This window comes from Physcomitrium patens, chromosome 25 (assembly GCF_059467195.1).
Source record: "Physcomitrium patens ecotype Gransden chromosome 25, ASM5946719v1, whole genome shotgun sequence".
Lineage (NCBI taxonomy): Eukaryota > Viridiplantae > Streptophyta > Bryopsida > Funariales > Funariaceae > Physcomitrium > Physcomitrium patens.
In genome coordinates, this window is record NC_143434.1 from 7,254,572 (window position 1) to 7,278,180 (window position 23,609).

At 34.9% G+C, this 23,609-nt stretch overlaps 3 protein-coding genes and 1 long non-coding RNA gene across 4 annotated transcripts; 3 read left to right on the forward strand and 1 right to left on the reverse strand.

The window, feature by feature from the left end:
- Positions 1-111: 111 nt before the first annotated feature.
- LOC141044944 (uncharacterized) lies at positions 112-1,514 on the forward strand. The gene is made up of 2 exons (XR_012216758.2): positions 112-917; positions 1,085-1,514. It is a non-coding gene; the product is annotated as an uncharacterized LOC141044944 (long non-coding RNA).
- Positions 1,408-2,959, reverse strand: LOC112277574 (uncharacterized). Its single transcript, XM_024510073.3, has 3 exons — positions 2,628-2,959; positions 2,037-2,431; positions 1,408-1,758 (listed from the first exon to the last, which is right to left on the reverse strand). Exons 1-3 carry the CDS (start codon positions 2,721-2,723, stop codon positions 1,659-1,661), a joined length of 591 nt encoding a protein of 196 aa, XP_024365841.1. The 5' UTR covers positions 2,724-2,959; the 3' UTR covers positions 1,408-1,658.
- A 3,042-nt stretch (positions 2,960-6,001) lies between these two features.
- LOC112277234 (uncharacterized) lies at positions 6,002-7,424 on the forward strand. The gene is made up of 2 exons (XM_024509336.3): positions 6,002-6,463; positions 6,681-7,424. The coding sequence occupies exons 1-2, from the start codon at positions 6,272-6,274 to the stop codon at positions 7,206-7,208; spliced, it is 720 nt and encodes a 239-aa protein (XP_024365104.1). The 5' UTR covers positions 6,002-6,271; the 3' UTR covers positions 7,209-7,424.
- Positions 7,425-17,552: 10,128 nt separating this feature from the next.
- On the forward strand, positions 17,553-20,865 carry LOC112277431 (beta-amylase 1, chloroplastic). Its single transcript, XM_024509721.3, has 3 exons — positions 17,553-18,725; positions 19,049-19,259; positions 19,458-20,865. Exons 1-3 carry the CDS (start codon positions 18,028-18,030, stop codon positions 20,376-20,378), a joined length of 1,830 nt encoding a protein of 609 aa, XP_024365489.1. The 5' UTR covers positions 17,553-18,027; the 3' UTR covers positions 20,379-20,865.
- Positions 20,866-23,609: the final 2,744 nt, after the last annotated feature.

Sequence of the window (23,609 nt, forward strand, 5' to 3'; positions counted from 1 at the left end):
ATGGCATGATTTCAAATACCACTTTGAATCAAAATTTTCTGTTTGATTGCAATTTCAATTGTCACTAAAAGTTAAGGTCAATAAGCGGAACCTTTTATGTACCTGATTCATATGTTCAGATAGATGGTGTTAAGATATAAATCTTAAAAGATACAAATTTTCAATCTAACAATCATTTGAAATTGCGTATTATTTTTTGAGAATTCTTATCGAAATTTAATATTCACTGACCCGCTCACTTTATCTTTTGAAGAAAACTGTGCAAGCAAATTGTTATAGCTCCTTTATAGCCTGTCAATTTTACGTTGTAATTCTTCAATCCTTGGATAATTTCTCTACAACACATTCGCTTAACCAAAAACAGTCTAAAAAACACAAATTATCTCCCCATTTATTCAATATCGAGAAGTTCTATTCACAATTTGTATGTTTTGGTTTTTTAAACAAAATCGTGAAACAAAACACTGGGTTAGTAATGGAATGCTCACTCACTCAAAATTCTACCACAGAACATTCATCCGCGTGGCATGTTTCTATTGCATACCTGGTTCGAGGATTTAAGGATTTGCATCATCGGAAACTGCGGCGAGGTGGGCGGACACGACGAGGCCAAATTTTCAAATGCCGTTGATCGCAGAAGAGGAAGTCCATTTCTTTAATTCCTCAGTGCACGCAATGCCAATCAGTGATAGGAGGTCGCTGGAACTGGCGAAGCGCGGATCGAGCGATCCTTCTTAACAAGTGCCCAGCTGAGAATCTGCGACCTATTTCGGAGACTGAGGTTTTGTTCCGCCCCCGAATGGAAGTGTCGCAGACGACACTTGGATCAGATTCGAACGAGACGACGACGACGACCTCAGCAACGAGTCCTATTTCGTAGCCTTGTCGCAGCAGTCGGACACAGCATTCGCATAACTGTACATTATAGCGAACTCAAACATCCCACTCACTCTTCTTTAACATATTTACTATAAGAAATTAAGCAAGCGCCAGGAGTAGTTGTTTTTGTGAATTCTCGCTGAGTTGTTACGGTCCAACCTGAGTTGAAGGTTCTGTTTCCGACGACGTGAACATTGTTTGGCAGAAATTCCCTTGTAAAGCCATGCGACCCAGTAGCCATTTTGTTCTGAATGGTGCACTGGTGGAAGTTGTTTGTATGAATCCAATGCTGCGGCTGGTGAGTATTTGGACAGCTGATTAGCGTAGCCTCTGAGTCTCAAATGACGACAGAGCTCGACTATGCAGTTAGTTCGGGCGGTGAGCGTCTCCTCATTAAGAGCCTCAATTAATTTGGTGGAATAGGTTCGGTAACCAAATGGTTGGGCTTTATAAGTACCCAAGTATGGTTTTGTAGGCATCTTTTATAATGTGAAGTTTAGGCCAGTGCGATGCATCACGATATCATGATTTCTTCAATTTCACCCATCATAGTTTTCTCCTGATTTGTTACATGACAGTTTTGAGCATTTGGCTCAGATATGTCCACAAGAAATAATTCTATAAGTTTCGTTTACATAGTACAAGTAACTCTGCTTTCTTTGCACTACTCAGTCGACTCAAGACTGAAAAATTAACCCGGGGCTCAATACTCGATGGTTTGTGATGTTTCCTTCCTGACAAGGAGATTTGTCACAGGGATGATAGCTGCTTTGGAAACTCTAGGATTTTGATCCTGGAGGGGGAAACGCTGCACCTCCTACGCCTTGTGCCTCCAATTGCGCTTGTGTCATATCCGAGTTCCACTTTTCAACAGCAGCCCTGAGAAGCACTCACATAAGCACCAAAAGTTAAGAGGTGTGGTGTGATATGATTTACTTTAATTAATTACTAATCCTGTTCTCATCACGGTTCTATCAGAAAAAAGGCAGTTCTATTACACTAGTCTGTATCGACTTTGCTCATTCTGAGGAAGATCTAGTAGTAGCAGCAGACTTGGGTTTGCAATGCCGTTGTAGAAGTTCTTTCGCTGGTCGAGTAACTGCGGGTGAAATGGGATTATTCATGTGATTTAGGTTATGAGGGATTTAGACACCTACTGGTAAGCGTCAAAAGAAATGTATTTGCTTGCTGGTATCGACTTCTGAAAAGATTCAGACATTGATTGTTTTGTGGTTTCATTGTTTTTCTCTCGTGCCCTGCGCCTGCATGGTCTCTTGTTCGAAACACTCGCGTTGTCTGCTTTCTCTTTTGGTGCACTCTTGCGTGTCCTTTTGAAGGAACTCTCAGAGTCTGAATCGCTATCCTGCACTGAAGTTGATTCAGATCGAGGAGTTAGTCGAGCTTGGGGTGCACGTCGTGCATTGAGTCGTGTCTTTCGCCTCCGCCTGCGCCTGCGCTTCTTCGGTGTGGTTTTTGACGCTCTTCTCCGCACATATGCTCGTCTAGCTCGGCTACATTTGTATGCCCTCTGTTTTCTCGCTCTTTTTCTTTTCTGCAATCACCCTCTAGCCATCCGCTTGTGAATTTCTTGTAAATTCATTAAATGTATCATAACCACAAATGGCCTTGCATCTCTCACGTTGATTCTCTTACCAGGGTTACTCCAATCATTCTACTTGACCATGTGTATCAATTGTACAGTGTAACGATCAGGGATCTGCAATTCTTAGCCAGTGATGCGAACTCACCTTGGCTAGCATCGTCAAACCTTTTGAAGTGTACGAAGTCGGTGCCGGTTTCGATCCAAGTATATTACCACATTGCTTGATCATACTGACAAGCATTCCGTTTCTATTGTTTTGTATGTCAAATGTTTTAAGCAACTTTTACTATCAAGTGAGTAGCAACAACTTATGCATGCTTTTTACAGGCCATTCGGAGACGTTCAGTTAGTACACGAAATCTGTTTCGTGGTAAACTTTCCTGTAAACAGCATCTAAAAGGAACACAAAAATCTCTGACGCCATTCCAGGTTGTTGGCATGAAGGTTGATGAAGCTTATTGCAGCAATTTGTGTTCTTTCCCAGAGGAAGACCCAAACCCTGAGATCACTCTTGATGTCCAAGAGTCACGAATCCTCCCCATGACTGTTTCAAAGGTTGCCATGGCCTGTTTGGTTCCAATCTCGGACAGTCAAGTCCAAGGGATTCAAGTCTATGAAAAACTGTTGAGTCATTTCAACCTGTTGGGACTGAACCCCACTTGGAATTCTGATCCCCACACACCCGAACAGGCTTTGCAACAAGCACTATCAGTCCACATATGTTAATTAGCTTGATCCTGACTTCCAACTTTGCAATCTGTTATGCTTCACGACATGGCTGCAGCAATTGAACCATGTTCTGTTCCTTATCCTATACTCTGATCCTTCGCTTGTAACTTATTTGATAATGGTGTCAACTCTACACACTTCCAGAAGTGTTGTGTAATGAGAGGCATGTGTTTGTTGTGCAATGGTGTGATGAGGAGTGGTCTTGTAAGAGATACAAGACTCTTGCATATTTCTTCTTGTTTGATGGTGTTGTAAAATAAATGAAGGGTATTGTTGATGTTACCACACTTTTTACTACTGCCACCACAACCTGCCACTTATTTGACATTTTGTTTTTTTTTGGTTTTTTGTTTTTTTATTCCAATAAAATTCCTTGTTAATATTTCTAATACTTTTATCACATTTTATTGGCACATAAGAGTTGGTCATTCTTACAATACTTTAAATAGTATTGTGGATCACATATGTAGCAAAAACTATGATGACATTAGCAATACCCTAAATGAATTATATTATATGACATGGATGGTTTGGCTGAAATAGTATCAAATGTGTTTTCTATCTCTTTTAGTAAGTTACCTTGTGTTTGAATTTTTTGGCACCTGAAAGAGCTGGTTGAAAACTAATCTAGTTATGAAAACATGTTTCTTTTTTCTTTTTAAAATTTTATTTTTCAACTCAAATTCTTTTGTGGTGTTGAAATGATTGCATCTATCCAAGTCTTTATTTGTTGTTGAATAATAAAAGAACATGACCATATGTCATTTTGGTTTCAGTTTTCAATTTGATTGAGTTTATTAATCGGTTTTTTAAATTTGTCAACTATGTTTCAATCAAGAGGTATTTTAATATTTTAAAGAATTATTTGAATTGATTAATTGAACATGGGTGTTTAACAAAATGTCTGTTCTCTAGTATTTTCTTACACAATAACTGTATAAAAAAATTCTTTTAAATAATTAGTATTTTTAAATATTATTTCAATAAACAGAGTATTTTTTATTTAAATATTATTTCGATACTTTTGTTTTATAGTTATTAAAAAATAAATGATAAAATAATATTACTCTGTGTATGCTAAAAATATATATATTCTTACATTATAATTATAAAATATTGTATAAATTGAGTAGGTTTTTAATTAATATATTGATAAATTCTTCTGTATTACAAAAAATCAATTTTGTTTTTGAAAAAATTGTAAATGTTGAAATTTCATAATTATCATCTAAAGCTACCAAAATCACTAAGTCAACTTGAACTTATAAAAATATGTTTTCTTTTACATTGCCTCAAACAATCTTTGCTATACATTTATAAATTCTTTCTTATCAAGATATCCCAAATTTTGGGTGTCATATTATATATGTAGAGATATTTAATTGAATATTAATTTTCTTATACAATAACTCAAATATAGATTGAGTGTATGTTTTTATTGTACATTTTCAATAAACACAACTTATGATATTAATTTCATACTATAGAATATTTCAATTTTTTTTTGTTGATTTGAATTATTTAATAAAAATGAAAAAATAATATAAAGTATTAAAGAATACTTGTATGATATATTAAAAAAATATATGTTTTGAATACTTATTTAATTTTATAAATTAATATGTTTCAATTATTAGTTAAAATAATGAAAAATGTATTTTTTAAAATATAATAATTTATATCATTATACTTTAGTAATTTTTTATTTAAATTTAAATTATTATTAGTGTGTTTTAAAATAATTTATAACTTATTATCAAGTTATTTAAAACTTACATTTTCAAAGATATCCCTTTGATAGTCAATTAGCAAACACCTCTATTTAGGTTTATTACATGAAGTATTATTAAGAAAAGAAAAATTAATTTAAAGATTTACATATGACAATAGTATATATACATATATATATATTCATATTTCATACATGTATTCCTAAATAATTTTGAACTATGCTCATGCGGCGTTGAACTCCTTCCAAACCTAAAGTACAAAACTACGTCAGAAAAAGAAGTGGATGCTTGGAAAACCGACTTCAAATCGACTTGCAAATGAGGTAAAATCGAAAGGGTTCGAAACCGTCGAGACAAAACCCAGAAACCCTAATTCTAACTCCAGCGACGCGAGGAAGCGATCTCGCGAGAATCGACTCCTTCTGAAATCAGAGCTCTCAGTTTACATTTCTAGTAAAATTGGCGAGCACCAGTCCCGTCGAGCAGCGAGGCTTGTGAATCACATGGAGCTACGTTCTATTCTAGAGGAAACTTTTTGTCGAGATTGTCGCAAAATTTTAGCTTACAATCGCGCGATGGAAGCCACCCAACAAAATACGCCATCTGCGGAAGTGAGGCGATGGGTGCGCTGAAATCCCACGACAGCTGAAGCAAAATGGTGTCGGGAAAGGCCGCAGAATGCCATCGGCTCCTCTCGACGTCGCACGTTACTGACAATACCCAACTCCACGTCGTCGTCTCCACCGCTTAGATTGTCCTCGGAAGTATAGGATACTCTCCGAATTTGAGTCACAGGAATCCATTGCACCTTGCGCCATTCATGCTCACCGAATTTTGTTTCTTTGTCCCTTCGATTTTGCTTCTTCCCATGTGAAATTCCTTGCTCTGTCTCGGTGCCAAACGTCGTTCAGCTCATACAGATTTGATGTGTAAAAAAAAACAAAACAAAACAAAACAAAAACAAAAAAAACTCAACGATCGTCACTTCGTGTCCTAGGCGTTAGTTAGGGACTTGATTGCCTTGTGATTCGGTTTCTACTCAGGGTAGAAATTGGTACGCTCGACGTCCATGGCCACCCATGAGTCCGCCATTTGGCAGCCGTGGAAGTCGCCCGGTGCAATCTCAACCGCCCCAGAACCTGAATCCCCGTTGCAGTGTCACTTGATCCGAGCTGCCTTTTCCCTCAATCGCATGCACAGTCCAACCGATTTCTATTTCAGCTTGCGCGGTTACGTTGGGTTTATCTTATCAGATTTCAGAAGTGTGGGTATTGTTGGAGTTAGTATGAGGCGGATTGTGGTTGGAGTGGAGATTGAAGAGTTCTGAGTGATGGATGTTGCGGCAGTGTGCAAGGTGGGTGCGGTGCCCCTGGGAAGAGTTGGAATAGTGAGTGCGAGTATGCAGAGGGGAAGGTCATTTGCTTTGTCTGTTCGTGTGGTTGTGCATCAGTCCAATACGCTTCGAGTGACGAGTCGGTGCAACGGTACTTCTGAAAGCGGTAGTGGTGGCCTGCCTGCAAAGGTATGTTTCTCACCTCTTGAGGTTCGATTTATATATTGGTCGATTGTATTGCGCCTGTACAACAAGTTCTTTGAACGCTGTTTATTGAGGAGATGTGAACTCACATCTTGATAGCTGATTCTGTAGGTTATTTCAAAGTGCTCGTAGTTCTATCGCTGATTGAGAGAGGCTGCACCTGAGCAAGCATTCTGATGTTCTACTGACACGCAATATTCAGGGTTACAATGTTTATGAAGTTATGCACGAGGGTAGCAAACTCCCGGGAGGCGAGACGAATGCTTCATCGCCATCATCCGAGGATGAGCCGAAATTGTTTTCTCCAGCATCTGCTTCCATTATTGCAGCTTCTTCCTCAATCGGAGAAGGTATTGCCGTGAGCGAGCAATCCACATTATTATTGTCCGGCGGGGCGAGTAGCAACAACAGAGATTGGAGGGTTTTCTCCTCAGACAGCCAACAAAACCAGAACAGCCACCGCTTAGCAACTGGGTTAGATGCAGTGGTCGAAAGGCCCAACACCAGCAACACATCAACCCAACAAAAGCAACAAGTGTTTGGACCAAGTGAAGCTTCATGCGACGAAGGAAGTTTCTTCCTGAAATTGGAGAAAATTCTTGAAAATGATGGAGGCAAGTCCGTGGACGATTATAAGGTTCGAGCTCATATCTTTTCGGAGAGTGCCGCTTTCTTCACTGCTCTCAAGAACCGAAATACGGAAAAACATAGTCATGGCTTGATAAACTGAGCTGAATTGAACTCTCTCATTTCCTTCATGCTCAAATGCGGCGAGGATCTAATTGTACATAGTGCCCTGAAAGTCTCCTCTGTATCTAAAGCAACAAGGTACAAGGTGAAAGATAAGCAGTCCTGCGTCAGAATTCTTAGAATTATTGTAATTGATGTAAATTATTCCAATCTTGAATTTTTAATACATTTATTCTGATACTGGATCTGTTCTTCATTCCTTTCTTGCACTCAGATGGTTGTTGCAACTGCAGTGGTCTTTGTGTTACAATTGCGGTTAGGATTCAGATCTTGCATCAACCTCTTCTGGGAAATAAGTACCAAGTACCTCGGGTATTTGGGATTTCTTCTTACATTTATCATAAAGCGAGAACAAAGAAGTTAATTGAACTTTGCATGAAAGATAATCTCGAAAGCATATATTATTTCGTTGGTCTGTCTCAAATAACCATTTTTTTCCATGGATTTCAATCCATATGTATCATTAATCGTGTCAGAGGTCTTGGAAACTTCGTTTGCCACTTCTTCGTTAAGCTGCTCGACAAGATTCGGACAAGTCTCTAAATGAGCATTGCGAAGGTCAGTGCAAGACTTGAAGGGTGTCTGACCAGTATCACAGGCATGGACAATATTATATTAATACCCACATCAAAAACCGTGGAGAGAGCTGACAACACGTTTTGAGCGATAAGTTTCATCATCCGTATTACATGAGATTCAAAAACCGAATGACCTTGTACCAGGCATAGCTAATCATCAGCAAGGTGAAGGAAGCCTCAAAACTTCGGTAAACTTTAGAATTTTAGATATTGAAAGTTTGAGATGATCATGAGCAAAGAAGTATGCTATCAAGAGACTAAATACGATGCCCTTTCCTTCTGAAATGGGCCTTCTTCTTCGATTCTTTCTATTACCTCCACTCATTTTAGTCTTCTCTACTCTGGCAATTCTAGCAGACACTGACAGAGCACTTATTTCTCCTAGAAGCTAGAACTCCACAGCTTTATTTGTCACACTTGCCTAAACATTCCTTGATCTCATCTCGATTTGATCGGGAAGGGTATGTACATATTCAAAACTGCTACTACTAAGTGTTACTGTGGAGCTCGAGTCTAAACCTGATTCCTATTTTACTTTTTATAGCTGTATTGAAGTCATGGAACTGTTCCCTGAAACCAGTTCGTAGTGATCAGTCTCAGTGTCCGAGACTTGTCCAATGCAGACCTGCAACAATTCCAACCATATAGGCGCAGGATACAAGGATCTGTATTATCACAGTTCAATATTGTGCAGGAGTGTAAAAGATGAAAACAGAATGTGAAGAGCCTGCATCTAAATTCCGGAATGTTTACTCGTTCACTTATTCTTGCAGAGAAACACTTCTGACGAACATTCAACAAAATTGTAGCTAACTACTAGTGGTTCTAAAGCAAAGCTTAAAACTCGAAAGTAGCCCAAGAAACTAAAACTTGGATAACAAAAACATAAACTTGATCGAGTTTGACAGTGCAAGCGAGTTCATGATCAAGTTTTTGGTTGTTCTCTCGAGAAGGGCTCAGTTCAAAGAGCCAATCTCACGGTGTTCTTGACAACGTCGACACCTTTGGTCTCTGACTGGAGGTTCGTTTTGAAGTCACCACCAGGAGGTCTTGCTGCTTCAAGTGGTTCAGCGCATCGATCACAATTAGCTATATGACCCTCAAGGGCATCGACTACTTGTATATCCACACTGGTACGATCTGGAAAAAGTTAGCGTTTGATTTAGTACAAATTCAAAACCCATAAATCAACGTCAAATCATGAAATAAGAAGTTTATGAATAGATGGGTTAGGACGAGAGGTGGAGAAAACAGAGCAGCTCACAGCTATCAGAGCACGGAACAGAGCACAGGAGTTTGATTTTGTTTTTGATTTCATTACAGTCTATGATTGGGGTTTACAAAAGGGACTATGCTTGAGCGAGTAGAACTATGTGCGTTCAAACAAGGCAAAGACTCCTTAGCATGAGAAGCCTAGGGTTTTCAATAACATAACAAGAACATGCAATCTCAATCTTTTTTTTTAAAGAATTTAATAGACAAGGGAATCTACATGCAGCGAAACAATTATTTAGTAAAAACCTTTTTTTTCCACTTATTTACATGGTTATACTCAATTTTTATTAAGGACAAAACCTTATACGATGGACGTTGACATTGTGTGCATTCAAATGGATATATAGGCCAATCTCATAATGTTTGTATGATTCATTGGAATGAAATTCTACCATAATTGATTCTTCTAATTAATAATATAATTAAGCAAACAAGGTCAATGTTAACTCTTATTACCCTTAAGCATTATGTTGACCAAAAAGACAATCCATTTAAGAGAATTATCTAAATTAGAACATACAAAAATAAGAGTAAAAATGAGAAAAAAAAATTATGTTTTTTAGTCTAAGATTAGACTTCTTTTTGTAAGCTTCTGATCAAAATTTTAGTAAAATAGATGTGTGTCAGTCTAAACTTTGTCAATTTAGGATTAATTAAATCCTACAATAGATTTAGTTAAAGCTTAGTGATCAACTCTAAAAAGCCTGTAGATGGTAAAACCTTGAATTGATACTAGTTCACAACTCAAAATACTTAACTTCTATAAAAAAAAAAAAAAAAAAAAAAAAAAAAAAATTGAACTTCTATTATAAAGAGTTTTTTTACCAACTACTATTATTAGTTGGACTATGTCAAAATATTATAATAATCACAAAAAAAGGAAAGTATGAGAAGTATAAAAAATTAAGTTTGCACAAATGGTCTCAATGGGATGTTTGATTCAACAGGACTACTAAATCACCAAAAGAGAAAAAAGTCCCTTCAACCCAAGTTTGTTGCATATTTGTACTATCCCTATTTAATTATAAAAAATAGTTGTCTTTGCTTAAGTAGCTACTTTATTATTATGCCTAATCTTATATAATTGTAGTAAGTAAATCTAATGGGATCAAGTATTTCCATCCCGCCTTAATTTTACAATCCAGATCTTAATCTGCTAGGTGTTTCAATTCTCAAGTGGATTGCATAATTTTTATTTTTTTTTGGATTACTATATGGACTAAAGCTTGGTTTAGAAATATATTAGATCTATGCATACAAAAATGTAAATAAAATATTTAACCTAAAAAATTTATATCATTCTTAAGATAAAGTACTTAATAAAAATCACAATTAATAATTTTAATCTTCTTAAAAAATCTTAAACTTAGAAATCATAAATCCTATAACCTATTAAATTTTAAATTCCAACATTAAAAATTCTATATCCCACATCCTATTAAATCTTAAATTCTAAATTATAAAAAATATTTTAAAATATTTAAAAGATAACTGTAAATTCACATTAATAAACTATATGAAGGTACAACATCTAATTAAACCTTTGAATTTGTTGCAAATTTTTCTTGATATTATTTTATATTGTCATTTATATAATTATGAAATTTGAAACAAATATGGTATATTAGTTGATGGATATTAAAATAATATCCCTCCTAATATTCAATTTTTTTCTACTCCACATTTAATGAACACTTATAGTAATTGATTCCTCTATTACAACCTTTTTCTTCAACTAAGAAATTAAAACTAACCTTGAATTGCTAAATTTTAATATTATCTTGTATATGAAATGGGAGATATTTTTATTGCGCAATTAAAATAACACAAAACTACAAACTACTTGCTTAAACACTTATACAATTATAAACATTTAATTGTATATAAAATAAAAAAGTAAAAAAGTAAAAAAAATTAACAAAAATAAAAATAAAAAATAAATTTTATGATATTTCTTATTTTCTTTACATTATTATTTTCAGTAAAACATTTACTTGTATGGTGGTTTTGATGGTCTTTTATAAATCATAATATAAAAAAAATTACACTTCTAGAATATTCTTACAACTAGTTCTTTAATTACTTCTTCCAATCTTCAAAAATGACTTGAATATTCTATAAGTCTTTGTTTTTGTGCCTCGTTATCAAATTTGGAAAAATTACTAATTTTTTTTACTATATTTTTTCATTGAAAAAAGAAAATACATAAGAATTCAAAGAAATAACTTATAAGATTACTAAAGTATCTAATTTTGATGTTAAAAAACATACCTCAAATAAAAATTTAGTCTTAATAATTATGCCAATTTTTTTTTTAAGAATTTATAAAAAAAAGATGAACTCTGATATTTTTATTATTTTTTACACAATACAAAAATAATTCAATTTAATGCAGTTTAAATAGTGTATTGTTTCAATCTGTACTCTTCTTATTTTTGACACTGTTTTTGATCTTTAAATCCATATTTAGAATGTAATTAAATCTAATCAAAATCAAGCCACCATATTAAGTAGAAATTTGATGTTATTATAATTATTTTTAATTTTACATTTAATAATTTTAATATTTGATGTGTTTTTAAATATTTTATTAATGTAGATGAAGTGCTTTGATTATTTACTTTAACAACATTGTTACTAAAATTTCTTTTGAATCAATTGAGATTAGAAAGTATTTGTTGAAAATATATATTTTAAAATATCTAAATTATCTAAGATACTATTATGTTAAATTAATGTGTGATTATAAGTTGTATTACCAATTTATAAAATTAAATCAAATCTAAAATAAACCTATTTTATTAAAAATAATAAAATAAAAATAAATAGAAATTAATTTATTAAGAAAATAATTCAATGCAATCTTCTTTTTTTTATGTAAATAATGATACATAAACTAAATAACAATATATAATAATACTTTTATATTAAGTTATTTATTAAAAAAACTTATAAAAAGATATAAAAAGGTGGTTTTAAAGTTCTTGAATGGAAAAAGTACAAATATTATAAGGAATTAGAACAAAATCTTCTTTCATGTTAAATTAAAATCACAACAAGTTATTTATTAGTGATATTAACAATTCTTAGATAAATTTATAATATTTAAAAATGGTTATGAAAAGTACATTTTTTTTTAATCTTTTAAAAAATATTTTTATATATATATATATATATATATATATATATATACATATTTATATTGACTCAAATTTTTACTAAATCATTCTACATCATTCTACATGTTTAAACCATCATTGTACCCTTTCAACCATATTCCTATTCCTAGCCGTTCCCATGTTCCCAACTATTGCCCCTTGTGCTTGTTTCCAACTATTCCTCTTGTCCATGTTCCCAATTATTCCCCTTGTCCATGTTCCCAACCATTCCTATGTTCTCAACTATTGTCCCTTGCTCTTGTTTCCAACTATTGCCCCTTGTCCATGTTCCTGACTATTGTTCTTTGTCCCTGTTCCCAACCATTCCTATGTTCTCAACTGTTGCCTCTTGCTCTTGTTTCCAACATTTTTTGTCCCCACCCTTATTCTTAGCAATGGTTGAAAATAGGAAACAGTTAGGAACAAGAATGGGGACTGCAAGGATGCAATGATGGTGAAGATAGAATGGATTGCTCTAGTAAAAAATTGGGTTGCTTTATTATTATTATTATTATGTATATAAAGATATATATATATATATATATATAACTTAATTTATAAACTTTGGTTGATTAAAAGTTTATAAATTACAAGAAAAAATATTAGTTAAAGGATACAAGTTTTAGCTTAGGAAAGACTCTTGTTCCAACAAATACTATTAGGTAAGCAAGGAATATTACTTAAGGTATATCAAATGACCAAGATACATATACATATGTGTACTAAAATTAGTAATGAAATTTGCAACTTATAAATACATTACCTAAATCTTAAACCTCATATGGAAATTTTATCATTCTATATATATATATATATATATATACATATCGTTTCTTTTAAGGTCATTTGTGTTTATATTTATATTTTTTATACATTTAAACTCTTATAAAAAAGTATATGCATTTAATATGAATTTATCACCACATAACTAAAGTTAAAGCATAAGTAGGAACAGTAACATTAATTTCCACATGGTGTCTGAATTATGAATCAACTTTGCACTGTTCATAAAGTTGGAAATTGCTTTCAAAAACGTGATCCAAAAAAATCATGAGCGGAGAAACACATTTTTTGCCACACACATGGATTTAAGTAAATAAAGCTGAATTAATTATAAGACAATTCATTCTATCTAACACACTTATGACGTATGAGCTAAAGCAGATCTAGCCAACGCAGCTCTAATTCGTAAAAGTGGCAAACAACTATTTTAGAACTTCTCCACCTAAAACTCACCAAACAAACAATGGGAAAGATAGATAATCATCCATCCTCTTGAACTAGAGGTCAGCGACGATATTTCATTCTTCATCCATCCATGAGTCTTTGAATGCCCCGACGAGCCAACCCTGGCAATTATGACGGATCTCGTCACTTCGTAGGATAATGTAAGGCCGACGTATACACCGTCCAACGAAGATTGGATTTTCCGGCGGGATTGCTAACTTGACGTGCACTCCGTCGACATCGTCGGCGGACGAATTGGGCATCGGAAGGGCTGTCGCGGCGGCCAATTCCTGAAGAGGCGCCGGGATGTGCGCCGGACGTCAGCCGGGTCTCTGCCGATCCTCACGGTCTGCGTATTTATGGTCGACGATCGTTCTACTTCGTTCGCTTTGTCGACGAACGAAGGGGAAGGATGGCCTGAAGTACCAAGGATGATCCTAATGCTCAACCTGTTTAATTGTGTACGAAATAACGTTTGAAATGGGTTCCAGATTGAAACAATGAACAGTAGGTCTTTGTTCAATTTTTTCTTATTTTAACTGTGAGGTTTACTATTGAAAATTTTTTATATATATATATATATATATATATATATATGTTGCTGAGGTCTCAAATTCTTCTTTTATACATGTATACATATAGAAGGTTAAAATCATAGTTTTGCCAAAGAGGTAGAATAGTGCACAATGATCAGAACTAAGAATGATTATATTATTTTTAGAATATTTAAATCAAATGTGATTGAATTTTTACTCTTAAAAATATACTGTAATATGTGGAGGATCATTTGATTCAGTGCACAAGTTATTTTTTAAATATATGAGTGAACTTGAAATAAAGGATTTTTTTTAAAACTAATCATTAATTATAACATTGTTATTTTTGCAAAGAATTAAATAAATTTCAGTTTTTTTTATATTTAATATTTTTTGTAATACAAACATATATATATATATATATATATATATATTTATTTTAGTCATTCTTAAAAAAATAAAAACTATGACAATAGCATTGTCAACCAAAAGTAAGTTAATTGAAAGTCTTTGCTAATATTACCTACATCTTCTTAAAATAACACGATATATTCCATAGAACAATAGATACACAGTAAATATAAATGAATGAGGAACATGTAACTAATTAATCTAAGTTGAATAAATTTTTTGTTGGTATAGTGTATCCAAAAATTATATAATTGATAAATAAGTGATAACAAAAAAATCTTATTTATTTGTTACTAACACTTCAACTCAATATCATTTTGTTTTCAATATTCTCAAGAATGCAATGACATACTCAAATTCCATTCTCAATTCCTTCATGTTATGAGACATGTATTAGACCAAGGAAGGACCAGGAAAGAGCAACTAAAAATCTTGTGACATTCTAGGCTTGACCATCCACCCAAACAATGTGACTGGAAGCTACAGTTCGAAAAATGACAAAGTCACAGCCACAATAGAACTGCACTGCTGTACAAATATATATATATATATATATATATTTATAGTGGCGGTAGTAAATCGTGGCACAGAGGAGGAGGAGACTCCAAGTGTAGGGAGCAAAAAAGTCCATGTGGCAACTCAAACAAACACACACATACAAAAAGATCTTCTCTCCATTTTCAGTGTTAATGTAGTACAGGTTAAGTGCTACACGGGTTTAGCTGTTTTAACTCCCACTTGGGTTGCACAAAGTCGAAACATCTTGTTTGGTTCAAGTTTGTTTTCTACTTTCTATTAATACATCACAAACACTTGAAAAATGAATGGTCAATGTGTGGGGGATGAGCAATTAGGAAATGGGACCCAATGAAGCACTCAATAAAGGAGAAAGCCAAATCATTCAATCATTAATTATCTATCCTGATTGCAATTTTAATGAAGAGAGAATCTTCATTCGACAAATATCCTGAAACTGGGTACAGAAGGATTTGGGTGGAGTGGGTGTGGGGGGGGAGATATGGGAGAGAGTGGGATCAAAGATTCCACAACTCTGCCATGTGTTCGTGTTGAAGTATAAGAATGGATGGTGCAAATCCAATGCTCTTTGAGGACTGAACACTTGGAAGAGAAGGAGTTGGATGACTCTGAAGACCCCCTTTTTGAATTTTCATGCACTCTCTTCCTGACCCTCCAAACAGGTGCAGCTGTATGGACCTGCTTTGCACAGCCAGTCCCCGTTTTCACCTCCCTGAGCTGTGCCTATGTGCCTAATGCCTATGCCTATGTATATGCTGTGTCTCTCTCTGTGTGTGTGTGTGTATATGTGCTTGTGTTTGATTGTATGTGTCTCCACAGCTGTATAGCCCCAAGGAGGTGGGGTTGACAGACAGACAGACTCACTGAGTGAGTGATTGAGGGAGGGAGTGAGAGAAAGCATGAAGAAAGGCATATTCCATTGCCATGTGTGTCCCCTGCTGTGGTTTCAAGTTTGGTCTTCTAATAGCCTCATCTTTGCTCCCTACCTATTTAGACGCTTCTACTGGGAGTAGCTCCTTTGTGGCTTATAATCTTTTGATTTTGCTTGTGATGGATATTGAAAAATTAAAATGATTTCATTAGTTCAGCATTCATTCATTTTATTTTTTTGGAAGATGCAATTGTTGTTTGTTTTTGTGTGGGTGGGTAGTGTCACTATTGCTGACAAGGTTTCCCTCCTGATGTTATTTTTATTTTTTTTATTTTTTTATTTTTTTTATGACTGGAAACCTTTGAATTTGGACTTCCTTATACTTGATTTTAAAAGATGGGAGTTGGGACATCACACAAGAAGAATGGAATGGAGGATTATAATGAGAGAATGTCACAATTAATGTGAGTCTTTTACACTTGTGAATGGTAGGGGACAAAGGGAAATAATTTTCCAATATTATTTAAAGCAGCTTGTGCTAGAGACCACCTTGCAAAGCATTTGTGTTTAGTGGCCACCCCTCTCTTTGTTGGGATCCTCAGCGTTCAAATTACTTTGGAATGTTAAAAGAAACAAATATGCTTTTATTGGGATTCTGAATATTCAAAGGATTATGGAGTGCTAAAAGGGAAGCATCAGTTGGGATCCTTGATGTTTGAAGAACATTGGAATGTCATACAAAAAAACATTAGTGGAGACTCAATCCAGTTAATAGAAAAATTGAATCCCATACGTTTTTTTTTTTTTTTTTTTTTTTTTTTAAAAAAATATTCTGTCTCTTTTTTAGTGGTAAAAGATGGCATCCCCCCCCATTGCTTCATATCATCCATCAATACTTTGAATGGTTATAGAGTATTAAATAATAGACTAATTACCAATAATGTAAAAAAAACATTGAGACTATTTATGCATGTATTGTGTAACGCTATCCTATCCATACTGCTCTTCTACAAGGAGCAATATTGGAATTTTGAGTACCAAATTTTTTGCATTAAAAACATTCATCCTACGTTGATTTACTCAAAAAAAAAAAAAAAAAAAAAACTCATTTGTTTCTAAGTTTTATTTTGTTGCCTATAAATAATCCTCATCCATCAGTTATTTTCAAAACACAAAAAGAATAGTAATAATAAAAAATAAATAAAAAGAAGTTTACGTGAATAAATTTAATATTTTAGAAAATAAAATAAAATAAAACCCAATACATGATTATCATCATCATTAATTTTTTAACAATTGTGAAAATTACAACTCGCCGGGAACACGCTTTCTGCCAGGCCCGTTGCCACGAGGGACCCAGAGCCATACATTTCGTCCATCTACACTACCATCCATCCATTCATTCATAGATGTCAGCATTTGTTCATCCGTTTCTCGGCTTCAGCGAAACGGAGGCCAGCCCCGATGCCGCAGAGTAGGAAAAGCCATGGCGTCCGGACGAAGGAACAGGGGCGAAGCGGCCGTGATTGCAGGCATCGCGACATTGGACGGGCAATCCCGACGCAACGGATAAAGCGTCGCGGATGGAGGAAGAAGGCAAACCCAGAGTCAGAATCGTGACCGCGAGCTAGATTTTGCCAATCGGGCCCGACATCCACGAGCTTGCTTAACGTCAGGTATTTATCCCCGCTCGCTGCACCGCACTTCCAGAACAACCCCCCCCCCCCCCCCCCCCGCTCCTTGCTCGGACTACTCTGCCTCTTGATCGCTCGTACTCCGCATCCTTCGCCTTCCTTGTGTAGAGAGATAAGAAGCAGTTGTGAGATCTGAGTTTGGATTAGGATCCTCGCTAAACAATCCTTGCAAAGGGGCTATCGGGTCGACTTTAGCTTGGTGGCTTCGGGATTTGTGGCAGTTGTGCATGATTGTGGCATTGGAGGAAGTGCAGAGGGTTCATGTGATTGTTCAGTTGGGAAGATTTCTTTGAGAAGGAGTGAGCTGATTTTGAACAACTTGCATTGAGAAGCCATTCGAACCGAGAATCTCGGGGGAAAGGGGTGGCGTTTGAGAGATTGTAATTAGCGATTGCGAAACTGGGGTGTAGCTTGAAGGACGGCTTTGGTGAAGTGCGGCAGCTTGGAAGTTGGTTTGCGAAAGGTTGATTAGCGCAGTGAATGGTTGAGTAGTTTCTTTTTGTTGGGTAAAGATGTCGTCCGCTATGTGTAGAAGTGCCACTTTGGCGAATAGGTTCGTCTGCGGCAATGTTCTGACGGACAGGTTGCAGTCTGAAGCCTCGTCTAGTGGTAGAGTAGAATTGGCTCGATTCTCAGCGAGAAGAGCAGTTCCAGGCGTATCATGCTCGCAGAGAAATCAGTCGGATGGACATGTTGCGCATACCTCATCTGGGTCTGTCTCGTCTTTTGGGTCGCTCTCTTCAGAGGAATGGTGGAGGAAGAACACAGGAAGTGCGGGTGACTCCACGGGTGGGCTGAGAGCCACTCATCATACGCAAATGGATACTATGTTTCCAGAACATAAATCATTGCTTGACTGGGACAACACAGCCGACGAGTGGAAGGAACACGCGTTTCACGAGACACCAACAAGTAGAGGAGTTCACGGAGGTGTGCCTGTGTTTGTGATGCTCCCTTTGGACAGCGTGAACATTAACAATACCCTCAAAAGGCGTCGTGCATTGAATGCCTCTTTGCTGGCTTTGAAATCTGCTGGTGTTGAAGGTGTCATGATGGATGTATGGTGGGGAATTGTGGAGAAGGAAGGACCCCGGAATTATAACTGGTCTGCATATCGCGAGTTGATTGACATGGTTCGGAAGCATGGGTTGAAGGTGCAGGCTGTAATGTCCTTTCATCAGTGTGGTGGCAACGTTGGTGATAGCTGCAAGTAAGTGTAATAGTTTCTTTTTCTCTCTTAACTCAACTTAACTCTTCTATTTGTGTTTTTTTCTTTCATTTTCTTTCATTTTGTTTTCCTCTCGTAGTAGCAGTACTATACAACATGCCCGCTTCTCATGTCCACGGCTTGTTTGTCAGTCTGTCAGTTTTTGTGCTAGATTCGTGTTGTTCTGGCAGGTAGGAAAAGTCCTCGTCGAATTTTGTATCCAAAATGCGTCTATTATCAGGGTATACGCAAATTGGCTTACAGACATCAGTGAAGTTATGAGTTGGGAGTTTTTCACTGATGTGATCTGTTTTCAATATGTGCAGTATTCCTCTGCCTCCTTGGGTTTTGGAAGAGGTTCAGAAGAATCCTGATTTGGCCTACACAGACAAGGCAGGGAAACGGAATGCTGAGTACATCTCCCTTGGCGCGGACAACGTGCCAGCCCTGAAAGGGAGAACACCTGTTCAGTGCTATGCAGACTTCATGAGGAGTTTCAGAGACAACTTCAAAGATCTTCTTGGAGACGTCATCATCGTACGTCTCGTGTTCCTTGTTGACTCAGTGTAGTGTTACTGAATGTTGGCAGCATTGTGTCTAATATTAGTGCACTTCTAAATGTCACTCCATGCATTCGTCATTTTTTAATTCGTTCTGGAAATGCTTTGTTTATGTTTTTGCTTTACCCTATTGTACTCGGTTTTCTCCTTATCGTTGACTCCCAACTTGACACAGGAAATACAATGCGGAATGGGACCAGCTGGTGAATTGCGGTATCCTTCATACCCGGAAAGTGAAGGAAGGTGGCGATTTCCAGGCATCGGCGAGTTCCAATGCTACGACAAGTACATGCTTGCAAGTTTGAAAGCCAATGCTCAGGCATTAGGAAAGCCTGCCTGGGGCCACGGAGGTCCTTGCGATGCTGGAAACTATAACCAGTGGCCCGATGAAACTGGGTTCTTTCACAGGGATGGTTCATGGTGCTCAGAATATGGCCAGTTCTTTATGGAGTGGTATTCCGAAATGATTCTTGCTCACGGCGAACGGCTCTTAGCATCGGCTTCAGGCATTTTCAAGGGTACTGGAGCCGTTATTTCAGGCAAAGTTGCTGGTATTCACTGGCATTACGGCACAAGAAGTCATGCTGCTGAACTGACAGCAGGTTACTACAACACTCGAACAAGAGATGGATATGCTACTATCGCTCAAATGTTCGCCAAGTATGGCGTTACTCTAAACTTCACGTGTATTGAAATGCGGGACTACGAGCAGCCCTCACAAGCTTCATGCAGTCCAGAAGGATTAGTGAGACAAGTGGCTTTAGCCACTAGGAGAGCTGGAATTCCCATGGCTGGAGAGAATGCTCTTCCAAGGTTTGACAGTTCAGCCCACGAACAGATAGTGCGCAAATCAAGATTACGTATGAATGAGCATGGAGATTGTCATGAAGAGTACGAACCAATGGCTGCCTTTACCTTCTTGAGAATGTGCGAGAGCTTGTTCCACAGCGAAAACTGGAAACTGTTTGTTCCGTTTGTGCGGCACATGGAGGAGGGGAGGACATTCCAGCCCTGGGAGGAGGAGCATCACAGAACGGAGACTCATGTACATGCTACAAGACCCCTAGTCCAAGAAGCAGCCTCGTTGATGTATTAGTGTGTAAACATGTCCTTAACTCAGGAGGCTGATCATTTTTCCTCTCTTGTCTTATACCTTTAAACACACTAGCCGGTAGTTTGATACATATTATTACCATCTTGAGGATTCGGTTCAGCTACGTGAGGATTTTTTCTCCTACTCAACAAAGAGTAGACCGTAGTGTAAAACTACTACTTCGGTCCTTGACCAGACGTCGTCTCTCAGCAGGGTTAGAAATGAGGAAAAGGATGTACTCTGGAATACATCTGTATTATAATTCTAGGAAATTAGTGAGTGTTCCAGAGTGTTTTGTAAGTTACGAGTATCGAAATGAGATCCGACATCAAACAATGAAAATCAAAGTAATTGTTTCGGGCAGTCATTTGGGCAACGAGGATGAAGCTCAAAAATGTACATATTCTCAATATTTTTATCCATTCTTCCTGGCGAAGGAGAATGGAACTTTTGGATGAATGCCAATAGACTCCTTATCTTTTTTCTGCGATTCTGGTTAGTCAACTTGTAATATTTGTGTGGTTGTTCATGGTCGGTTCGGTTTAGAAAAGTATGTGTGGTAGCTCCGGTCATTGCTTCCAGTTGCGAGGTATTGCAAGCAAATCTGTGAACGGTGCATCTGTTGCCAACACAACGAAAGGTCTGAATTAACTTATCGTCTGGACGACTTCTATCTGTGTTTGGTATTTCAAATGCCTATATTTATCTGACGTTTCTGTTCCACATAAACCACCAGCAAACTCGTGTTGAACATGATCATCAAGGCTACGAGTGTACAGAACGTTTCTTTTGTGACAGGATCACCAGTTTATTTACTATTTAAATTCCATTTCAATTTATTTGTGTTCACAAATTGTTGTGTACTTGGACGTCTCTTCTATTACAAGTTTTAATGTAATTAAGGAAAGAAGCAGAATCCTCACTTTGCACACAAGCTTTGCGGGAAATGCTGCATGTGCAGTTTCTTGCATTCAGTGTGGATTGCATCGTATTTTAAGTTTATTGCAATAATCATTCAATGTGATATATTTCTGGTGAAGTGTGGTTGTTTGCTATGCCTTTGTTAGTCAAAATTACCCATCTCATTACTATTGTGTTCTTTGTTTTCAATTAGCAGAAAGTAGAGAAAAAAAGACAGAAAAAGGTAACAAAGGTTTATTTATTTATTTATTATTATTATTTTATTAAGGAGACATTAAGCATAGTAAGAGACGTGAAACAATGGTGAAACTACTAAGTAATGGTCAAAATGTAATTATAATTGTAGGATGAGGCAAAACAATTCTTCTTATGTAAAAAATTAGAAATTGAAATGACATGCCATTGACTCTTTGAAACTATACATGATTATTACAAACTTGAGTATCTTCTTTTTAGATTCTCAATTATCCCAATTTTTTTGTAGTTTATGAAGATAATCAATATTAAATAGGTTTTTACAACAAAAAAAAAACAAAATTTTAAAGCAAGTTTGATTTCTTTTAAAAGATGTTTAAAATGATGTGGATAAATAGATTTGATTGAAGTTAAAAAAGTTTCTAGCACCTTATATTAAAATGATGTGGATAAATAATGTTGTTAAAAATTGATACGAATATTTTATTAATACTTGTATTTCATGTTGTAGAAATTAGATTAATATAGAGATATTTGCAGTTTTTGGGTTTATATTATTTTGTTTTTTGATAAAACTAAAATATAAAAGAAATAATTAACCACTTTTAAGAAACAAATTGAATATTTTGAATACAAAAGTTACAGATGAATTTTTTCTACTTTAAAATATTAATATATCAAAATAATCTTTTGTAGGTATGTAATCAGACTTTGTTGGTTTTAAATACTTAGAATTGTAGATAAAAAAATTGATAATAAATAAATAAATAAATAAATAAATCTAATTAATTAGTGAAAGAGATAACAAGTAGAAGCAACAAGCGGATGGAAGTTTGTGATAAAAGAAAATTATAAGAAAAATTCTATTTTGTAATATAAATAACCAAAATTTTATATTATAGATATTACTTAGATGGAATAGATGGTGAATATGGTGGTGTCTTTGTATTGATTTTTAAAAAAAATAGAAAATAGAAATTAAAATTTAGAATCATGAAAAAAGACAATAAATATACTTATTTATTTATTTATTTTTATTTATGGATATTATGCTTTATTTTCAATATAAATTATCATACCATCTTTGTAAAATTTTAGAAAGAAAAAAAGTATCTATGTAGATTTAAAATTGTTAAGAAATTGAAACAATAGTTATACTTTTATATATGTGAAGAGATTTCTTATATTTGTGTTTGATAATTCTTTTAGTATTTATAAGTCTATTTTTTTAAAAGACATAGTTGATGGAAATAATATAAAAGTAAAACCTAACTATAATAATACCTTTATTTAGTATAATAGTATAACAATGAAGTCCAGTGTTTCAAATAAAAAGTTGTTACAAACAACATTTAGTACCTTAATAACATTAAGCATCTTCAAGTTTTTTTTTTAAACCATCTAATTATTTTTATTACTTCACATAAATCTTTAGAAAATACTATAATTTCCTATAATTTATTTTTATAATATTCTAAATTTATTAGAAATTTCTCAATATTCTTTTAAAAGATTTTGTAGTTTTCTCTAGCCATCAAAAAGCATCTACATCCTTCTACAACTATTAGACATATCTTTTTATTTTTTTAGAAGTATCTACCAAAAGTTTTTTAAAATTTCTAACATACTTCATTAATATATAATTCTCCAAAGAAGCTTTTTTAGGACAAAATTCTCACATTATAAATAAGGATGCGAGAAAAGAGAAATCTTCATCTTATCAATATAAGTCTTAAAACAATCTAAGTATTGTCTTTACATTTGTTCTTGTTTTTCTTGTCTTTTTTAAAAGAAAAATATATTTATTTTAAAATTTCATTTTTACTTCTTCAATTTTATCTTTGTTTTTTTTTTTTTTTAATTTTAATTTTTAGTTTTAAATTTTTTTAATTAATTTTATAAAAATATTTTTATTTTATTACTTAAAGAAAAATCTATATTAAAAATTATAAATCATCAACTTTTGAACTTATACTTCTTCTTGATATTTCTTTATGTTTTTGATTTGAAGAGATCCTATTGTTGTTCTTTTAAAAAATTCAATTTCATATTTTAAGACTATATATTATACTCTCTAAGAAGATATTTTTAAAGATTTATTTAAAAAGAAAGATGGTC